Source organism: the organism of the source record quoted next, unplaced genomic scaffold, assembly GCF_019419815.1.
Source record: "Pyrus x bretschneideri cultivar Hongxiangsu unplaced genomic scaffold, Pyrus_bretschneideri_v1 Contig6, whole genome shotgun sequence".
Taxonomy (NCBI): Eukaryota; Viridiplantae; Streptophyta; class Magnoliopsida; order Rosales; family Rosaceae; genus Pyrus; species Pyrus x bretschneideri.
The window spans coordinates 2783318-2792356 of NW_025999798.1; the positions used below are offsets into that span (position 1 = coordinate 2783318).

The 9039-nt window shown below is 36.7% G+C and overlaps 2 protein-coding genes and 1 non-coding gene across 3 annotated transcripts; 1 reads left to right on the forward strand and 2 right to left on the reverse strand.

Annotated features, from left to right (window-relative positions):
* Window positions 1–215: 215 nt before the first annotated feature.
* On the reverse strand, window positions 216–2616 carry LOC103950930 (uncharacterized protein YuxK). The gene is made up of 3 exons (XM_009362192.3): window positions 2328–2616; window positions 2034–2201; window positions 216–658 (listed from the first exon to the last, which is right to left on the reverse strand). Exons 1-3 carry the CDS (start codon window positions 2614–2616, stop codon window positions 435–437), a joined length of 681 nt encoding a protein of 226 aa, XP_009360467.2. The 3' UTR covers window positions 216–434.
* A 2330-nt stretch (window positions 2617–4946) lies between these two features.
* Window positions 4947–5864, reverse strand: LOC125471368. Its single transcript, XM_048571696.1, has 3 exons — window positions 5777–5864; window positions 5192–5661; window positions 4947–5036 (listed from the first exon to the last, which is right to left on the reverse strand). The coding sequence occupies exons 1-3, from the start codon at window positions 5862–5864 to the stop codon at window positions 4947–4949; spliced, it is 648 nt and encodes a 215-aa protein (XP_048427653.1).
* An 801-nt stretch (window positions 5865–6665) lies between these two features.
* TRNAV-AAC lies at window positions 6666–6739 on the forward strand. The gene has a single exon. It is a non-coding gene; the product is annotated as a tRNA-Val (tRNA).
* The last annotated feature ends 2300 nt before the right edge of the window (window positions 6740–9039 follow it).

Consider the following 9039-nt stretch of genomic DNA (forward strand, 5'->3'; position numbering starts at 1 on the left):
AGGATATGCGGCTATAACCGGAGAATATCCACGCCTTCGCAGCTGCCTATCTTTCTTCTTGTGATGCCCCGAACAGCCATAACTGTTGATGATGCCGAATAGCCGAGGACCAATGCTTTTACCGATGCAACATTTTGTCCCGTCAAAGGATTATACGCCAGAAGGTACATAGAAGCCTGCCGCTTCGAAAACAGCAGCCTTTAGTAAAAGGGAAATAAAAAGAAAGCAGAATGTAGAAATGCGTACCCCGAAGCTAAGCTGCAACGAAGGACTAAACTGTTGCATCACAACGTGGTAATATGAAAAGTTTTGATCCATGTAACAGGATAGTGCTGTAATTCATGAGGCTGTACACACAAAGTCATATTTCATTTCGTTCCATCCAACTCGTAAGCAAAACATACGTGGATGATGATTAGCTCTCGGGGAGCTAATTACAAATCTGGTGGAGATCGATCCATAATCTCTTCCCTATCAATGAAACGCTCTAACAACTCTTTTTCCCGCAAAACTAAGCAATCTTCAGACTTGCCAAAGATGTCGTAGCGCCGCTTGGCAACATAATCATAAACCATCTCTCTCAGAGGAGTTGGGATCACCATGAAAGCACTCAAAGCAGAGTAAGGGAGAGGCAAGTATGACAAAACTTTCAGTGCAGCTGCAGAATCATATCAAATGAAATTTTGGAATTCAATTGTATAAATAAACTGAAAATTTAAGACTATATTTTAAGAAGCTAATTACAAGGGGAAAATATAAGATGCAGGCCAACAGGAAAAGCAATCGCAATTGACATGATTGACATTCACATAAATGTATAATATGTTTGCATAAAATCTTCCCATGTTTAAAGTCTTGTTCCTTGAAAGCTGAGAGCAGAAAATTCGTCCAAATCAACAAGGCTTAGAACTAGTATTCTGTGGAGACATAGGACTAGTATTCTCGATCAACAAAGTTCGAAAATCCAATAAGTTTGTTGCTACTATTTACAATCAGGAAAAAAAAAAAAAAAAAAAAAAAACAACAACAACAACAACAGAAGAATTCCTTGAAGATTAAAGACATCATCCCAAGGGAGTCTTAATGCTATTAATAGATCCTTGGATTTGAAAAGATGGACTATGGCAAGGTTCCGATACGACTGGATTTTCTGTTACTAATACAAAAAGGAAAAGAATAACATACAAGATGGACAGTTTAACATCACATTTGTGTTTATAGAAGAATAGCAAGAAACCAAAGTTTTCTAGCTAACTCCTAATATCTGGGAAGATAAATTGTTCATTCTGTTTTAAACATAGCTGTACAGAATAAATCTACCAAATAGATAACCCATGATCCATACACCGGTCCGAGCAAAAGGAACTCCGTACAAATCCAAAGTTTATAAACTGTAAATTCAATAGTACAAACCTAAGTTACTTAACTGACCTTAGGCAGCATGCTTCCAATCTTGTGTCTATCTTCTCATATGATATACATTATTTCATCATAATTTCCTTAATCGAGTTTATTTACCAAACAGCGTCAACAAATTATGACACAGCATTAAAACAGAGTTGCTTAAAAAACCAATCTAATGGATTCCCCATATACAATCCAGAAACAACACTCAAAGAATATGGATGTCTAGTACGGGTTGTTTATGAAGATACTTCATAATCACTTGGCATTATTCCTCACCGCACCATATTAAGAAAACCAAGCATTCGCAAAAGGGTTTGTAGCTCAATTAGTTAGGAGCGCATACCCCTGCACTCGAGGTCCTCTGTTCAAATCCCCCTCCACGAATATCACGTGTATATATAAACAAAAAAGAAAACCAAGCCCTATTTGCTTCCTATCACTTTGCATTACCCAATTTTAGCTTGTCACTTCATAAATTCCGAGTTGGTAAACGGAACAATGAACTATTTTTTCAAACCCAGAACCAAAATGGAAAATTGCTAACTATTTGTAATACGCAATGCGATCATATGAATTCTAAAGCACATTAACAATTACAAAGTTCGAGAAAGCCGAAAGATTCTAACCAGTAGAGCCTTGGTGGTAAAGCCCGGGGCCTTCGACAAACAAGAATCGACGAAGAACGTCCTCTCGATCCAGACCACATAATCTCAGGTAAGGCTCAGCAGTCTCCGATTGAACGCAACAGAATTTGATCTTCCTGTACTTGTCCGCTTTGATCACCCACTTCACCCCTGTTTTCAACAACATTTCAGACCAAACCCCAATTTCCCATTTCCGATCAAATTGAAAACCCTAGAAATTCATATCCCTCAAAACGCACAAGAAAAGAGAAAGGGGAAATGGGGTTTCTGAAATACCTCCATGGCAGAGATGGCAGACCCCATCGTACACCACGACGCCTGGCTGAAGGAGAGTGGGTTGCACGATCTTCGCAGCCGCGGAAGCAGTCGGGTTACTGTAGACGGGCACGTCATCATCTTCTTCTTCGCCCAGATCAACGACGTTGGCGGCAGTGCTCGAAACGACGTCGCGGGGAGACGGTGAGTTGGAAGAAAATAGACATTTGAACGAAGGAGATGGAGAAGAAAGTGAAGCTCTTGCTTTTGTAAGTTTCGGCAACAATCTGATCAGCCTTGCCGCCGTCATCTTTGGCTCTGGTTTTTTAGGGCTTTTAGCGGCGGCCCCGACTGTCGTTCAAAGTTTGTATTCCCACAGAAAGAAAATGGGATCAGATCATTCTAGAAAGAGATTTTTCAATATGTTCGGTACAAGAAGTGATATACTACGTATTATTATACAAATATTGGGATTTATATGTTAAAATGTTAATAATTTTAAAAATAAAATTTTCCACCACTTACATAAAAACAGATGTACCACATCCGTATTCCCGTCACAATGAAAAATTTCTCTCATTCTAGGGCCATCCGTTTGCTTGGTTTCCAAGTTTTGGGCTGAACATTTTGACTCAATTAATTTGTTTGTTTCACACATTTAATCGTAGCTACACTGGTTAGATCGGATTATTAGTTTAATTTTACACTCCACATATATATTCACTCTTACGTATGTAAAAAATTTTAAGTTTGAATCTCGTGATGATGAATAATTGTTTAAAATTAATTTATTTCCCATTTTTTAAATGTGAATACATTGTGTTTAAAAAAAATTGCTTCTATAAATAAAATAAGGCTAAATCGGATTAATGACCCCCGTGGTGAGAGGGTAATCGGAAGATAGCCGTCATGGTGAAAAAATTCGGATTTAAACTCTCGTAGTGAACTCCGTTAGGATTTAAGCTCAAAATTAACATCTTTCTCGTCTCTCTGTTAACCCATTCCACCTTTATAACCAAAAGAGAAAAAAACTCATTCATCCAAGGTTATGAATTCGTTGATCCATGCTTCAATTCCATTCAAATACTGAAAAATGAAATATTGGGTTGTGAAAACTGACCTACAGATTGAGGATGGTGTGGTTGGAGCCTCTCTGCAGTAAAAGAAGCTTCAGGATTTGTAAAAATAAGAACGAACCGCAATTTGGGTGGTAAATATAAACTTACTCAAACTTTACAAAATCTAAAGGTTAATAAATTACAAGGGATTGGAGCCAAAAGCTTAAAACTTCACAACCCATATCAAATCTCAGCCGCAGATGCCACCCTGAGCATGAAAGCAAGCTCCTTTTTCTGGTTTTATCGTAAAGAAAGCTCCTTTTTTTTCTTCTGGGTATTCTACTTAGAGAAAGAGCTGAAATTTAAAAACTCGCTCGGGTTGAATTAACCCAGAGAACACAAAAAGTGACACTGCTTTGGACCAGAAAATTTAAAATCCAATGAAATCTTTGGGGGGAAGACACCGATTGTTAATTTTGGGTTAACGGAGAGTTCACATAAATGTTAATTTTGACTTAAATTCTAACGGAGTTCACCACAAGAATTTAAATCCAAATTTTTTCACTACGAGGACTATCTTCTGATTACCCTCTCATCCCAAACACCATTAATCCAATTTAGCCATAAAATAAAAAATTACTTGGTTCAATTTGAGTGCAATTCGAACGGGTTGGACAAATTGGATGGCAAACACAATCTAACCCAATTTTAATGTTTGGGTTTGTCATTATTAGCAAAAACGATGACGCGTTGGAACATCCTGCACAGAAATTTTTTGCCATTTTCATTTTTCATGTATAAACCAAAATGTTGTGCATGCCTTCTTTCTTTTGGTTATAATGGAAGAAAACTCACTTAATTTTAAACCATTTGTCCACCCACCCACCCTCACCACTTGAATTATCCTAAAAAATTTATGTAGTATAGACTTTTTGCCTCAGTAATTTGGGTTTTGTCTTCAGTAGTCCAATCTACCAAATAGTCCGACCTTTAAAACAATTTTCACCGTTTAATTTGCAAAGACCATCTCCAACCGAAAAGTTCAGAGGGCTAAAAATAGTCCGAAAACCGTCTCCAACCGAGGGCTAGGCCAGAGGGCTCGTGAGCCCCATGGAATCTGAAAGGGCTAGCCAAAAATTCAAAAAATCATGTCGGTTATAGCTTAAACAAAATATTGAATCCAACGGCTAGTTGATTAGCCGTTGCATTCATTATTTTTTTTTGGGATCAATTTTTTTTGTAAAAAAAAATAAAAAATCTTAAAAATTCTAATTTTTTTCCCCCTATAAATACCTATATCATTCATTAAATTTAAGTATAATTTTTTTGGTTGTTTGGGCTAATTACCGTTGTAGTTTTTAAATTTAAATAATAAATTATGTTTGACATTTTGACCCTCGATTAGAGACTGTTTTTTGTGACAGGGCTAAAACGAGCCATTTAGCCCTCGGTTGGAAACGAAGGCAAATATGATCATGTAATGTTCATTAAAATATTAATATCTTAGATGACCAGATGGTTAAAACAAGTCATCTGGCCAACCATCGATTGGAGATGGTCTAAAGTCAACTTCGGTTACTGGTTAGCTATCTCCCTTTGAAGCCAAAGCAGCTTCTCTGGACCCATATTTTGCGAACACGTCACCGAGCACAGCCTTCTCCTTCACCTTAGCCTACAGCACAAGAAACAATCTTGATGTAATTTACTAATTTTGTCCCTTAAAAAACAAACCAGACTGAAAAGTCTCAGTAAATATGCAGCTGAAACTGATTACCTCCTGGGGGATCCGCCAGTAAGCTGCTTCTTCTTCTTAGGGGAGCTTTCTACTTTCCCTTTCACAACTGGCTTTTGGCGGGGAAGCTTCTCTTCTTTAGCTTTAACAAGTAGCTGGTTAGAGGAGGATGAATCTGCTGATAAAGACTCGGATTCCGTCCATGATTCCATGCTATCTCTGTCTCGTCCATCTAGGTCTGAGCCACTGATAGATTCCAGATTCTCTATGGAATCTTCCAGTTCTGGTTCATCGAGTTCAAAATCAGAGCCGTCGTGTTCATCAACTATGCTCTCCTCCCGTGTGTCCAGGGAAGAATCATCCAAGTCAGAATCAGCTTTCTGATCTTCTTCCAATTCAGAAACAGTTAGTTGACGAGCATTATCGTTATCCGATGATTGTTTTATGGCGTCTTCCAGTTCTGGTCCATCAATCTCAACATCAGAGCCCTCATATTCATCAAGGATAGACTCCTCCGATGTGTCCATGGAACAATTGTCCGAGTCAAAATCAGCTTTATGATCTTCTTCCAATCCAGAAACAATTAGTGGGAGAGCACTACGGTTATTCGTTGATTGTATTTTATCCAAATTCAGCGGTGGCGTATCTAAGCTCACATTTTATCTGCTTTTGAATCTTACCAAATGTAACACTCTGCGAAGAAAACATCTCAACGAAACTGCCATGATAGAAAAACCAATCAACTCGTATGTAACAGAAAACCGGCATTGTAATAAAATTTAGACCACAATGCATACAACCAAGATTCAAAAGTAAATGCTGGTATCCATATGCTTGATAGTATTCTCAACTGTCAACATTCATACTTAAAACGGTGCCCTATCAGGTATTTCACAACCACACATATCCACATAGCCCGAAAACTTCCGCACCCTTCTTGTCAGTCACTACCTTTCTTCATGTTTCTTTTTTTAAAGAGACGATATTCTACTACTGTATTCACAATGACGGGATTCGAACTCTATATCTACATTAAAGGGATTTAAACTCAGGTACAATTCAATGGTTGCATTCTCAAATTAGAATTCCATTTCATAAACCCTAAACCCGCACATACCTAGTTGCATCGTTCTCCGTCTTGAAATGAACCCCTACAAATGGGGTCCTTAGTTTTGTTTCCGGAGACCGCACGGTTTATGCTAACCAAACCGGAGACTCCCGACCCGCTACTTCTCGAGGCGTGGACAGCAAGAAAACCGATAAGCGCGTGGTGGGTTTGTCGAAAGAAGCTGGTTTTGAAAATGGCGGTGTGGAGGGAGGCAGTTGAAGAAGATGGGTGCGGGAAGACGAAACCCAATTGGGATTTGTGTGGTGGGAATGAGAGGGCGGCAGCGAGAAGGGATTTGGAAGTGCACGGAGGTGGAAACCTGCCGGTGCTTATCATCTTTACCGCTCAGTCCCCGCTTCCTGTTTCTCTTTGCTCACCCTGCTACTGAGCAAGTGGATCAACCGCTTTGGTATTAGCCACACATATAATTTAATATTAAAATTGAGAAATAATTGCATCAAGGTTTCGTGGTGTAGTTGGTTATCACGTCAGTCTAACACACTGAAGGTCTCCGGTTCGAACCCGGGCGAAGCCATGAATTTTGAAAGTAAATCAAATTTTTTGAGTTGGACTCTTTTGAGGCTTTCTTCAGTTGGGCTGGGTTTAGAGCAAACGAATTATTTATTGGGTTTGGTTGCTCTTTCATACGGTACCCAACCAATTTTTCAAGGTTTGTTATTTTATTTTATTTTCGACAAACGACATTGTTTATAGATTAAATTGTTAGTTGATAGAAGGAAGGAGAATTAGTAAAGATCGAATCTGCACCAAAGTACATATGCATCATTACCTTCTTGCACTGTGATAAAACATCATCTGCAAGCTTGTTAATGTCTAAGACGTTAAGGAAAATATTATTTTCTACCCTTTAGGCCGCACAGTCTCTGCCTTGTTTGGCAATATTTTCTATTCTCAAATTTATTTTTTTGATATGAAAATAAGTCGACTCATCAGAGAATCAGAAGGCATTATTTAGTAGTATTGTTTAAAATATCGGTATTGGTAGAAATATTGATAGGTAAATTTGTGGAAATATCAATGGATATATCGTATATCGATATCAATTGTCTTTGATGGAAATGATGAAAATTTTCTCAAAAACATGGAAATTTATAATTATTTTTTAGGGAATGTCATATGAAGTCACAACACACGTATGAATCAAGAATTAATGATTAGATAATGTGTAAACAATAAGTATGTGATATGTGAGAAGAAAAACTTCCTTATGATGACAAGTAATAAAATAAAGCATTTCACTATAAAGAATAAATTATACATAACTTCATTAAAATTTTCGTGATGAAAGCAGCACAAGTTTTATTGAAGTAAGCTAATACCATAAAGAAAGAAATTAAAAAAAATAAAGAATGCATAGGCTCATGGATATTTCCTGCAAACTTTTTGCAAATTGTCTGCAAACACTAGATATTCTCTGGAAATATAAAAAATATCAAGGAAATTGACCGATTTCCTGAAATATCCTGGATATGAGGTGAAGTTTAGACTTCCACCCTTCTTGTCATATCGTTCCCTAAATTTTTAGATATTTATGTGGAAATATCGAACATATCCATGATATTTCAAACACTGTTTAGTAGAAACAACACAAGTAAATTGTAGCAATGTTCCCTTAACTTTAATCAAATTGGAACAATGCTCCCTCAACTAAAAATCCATTATGATTGGTCCCTCAACTCATCAAAATATGCAGCTATGATCATTTTTGTCAACTTCGTTAGAATTTTGTCAAAATAAGTTATGTTGGAAGGATCATTGCTACAATTGGATTAAAGTTGAGGGATCATTGTTCCAATTAGGTTAAATTTGAGGGACCATTTCTCCAGTTAGATTAAAGTTAAGGGACCAATGGTAATGAATTTTTAGTTAATGGACCATAACTGCACGTTTTGATGAGTTGAGGAACCAATGATAATGAATTTTTAGTTGATGGACCATTGCTCCAATTAAGTTAAAATTAAAGGATTATTGCTACAATTTACTCAAACAACACAGAAGTCAGCATCAAGCATGGACTTGGCAATATAAAAAATAGAGCAAGACGCTCCCCCGGTGCTGAGGGTCATGGTTCCACCTTCCATTTCCAACCATGTTTACTTGTTGGCATTAGGATTAGGTGAGTGACAGCTTTCCATCGCTCTCCAATCTTTAATTATCACTTGTTTGACATTTTAGTTGAAACGTATGAATATGATTGATCATCCATATACTAAATACTGATAAATCATAATTAGAGGTCTAGTATTTTTGTTCTTTTCTATATACCAAATTATTAGTTTTTTATTTGAGAAATCGGTTAAAATGATTCGAAATCAAATTTGTTGTTGAACTGATCAAAATCAAATATAAATGACATATTGGTTGGATATGAATGACATAGCAGTGAAATGCTGATGACATAACCATCACATATCAATGATAAACTGAAAACTAATTGTTTCAAATGAAGCACTACTAGCTCTATTAGTTTTTATCTAAAATCGGTTAAAAACGATGAGAAATCAAATTTCTATTGTTGACCTAATCATAATCAAATATAGACTACATATTGGTCGAATATGAATGACATATCGATGAAATATTAATGAAAATAACATTCACATATCAATGATATACTGAAAACTAATCGTTTCAAATGAAGCTGGTTTTGAGCTTTCTTATCCAATATCCAGCAAGCAAGTTAACAACTAATTAGTTATTATAACACTACTAGCAATTTTCATTATTTAATTGTCTTCTATCAAACATGAGAAGAGTTGTAATCAAGGACAAGCCGGTTTTGTCAGTTGCATGACAAAGATGCAACTTCTGAAT

Coding starts and splice junctions, on each gene's coding strand:
- LOC103950930 (XM_009362192.3), bottom strand. CDS start 2,616: ATGACGGCGGCAAGGCTGATCAGATTGTTGCCGAAACTTACAAAAGCA. Junction 2,202..2,327: donor CTGCCATCTCTGCCATGGAG/GTATTTCAGAAA, acceptor TGTTGAAAACAG/GGGTGAAGTGGGTGATCAAA. Junction 659..2,033: donor TTACCACCAAGGCTCTACTG/GTTAGAATCTTT, acceptor ATGATTCTGCAG/CTGCACTGAAAGTTTTGTCA.
- LOC125471368 (XM_048571696.1), bottom strand. CDS start 5,864: ATGCCGGTTTTCTGTTACATACGAGTTGATTGGTTTTTCTATCATGGC. Junction 5,662..5,776: donor TTCGCAGAGTGTTACATTTG/GTAAGATTCAAA, acceptor CTGGATTGGAAG/AAGATCATAAAGCTGATTTT. Junction 5,037..5,191: donor AGCCAGTTGTGAAAGGGAAA/GTAGAAAGCTCC, acceptor CTTGTGCTGTAG/GCTAAGGTGAAGGAGAAGGC.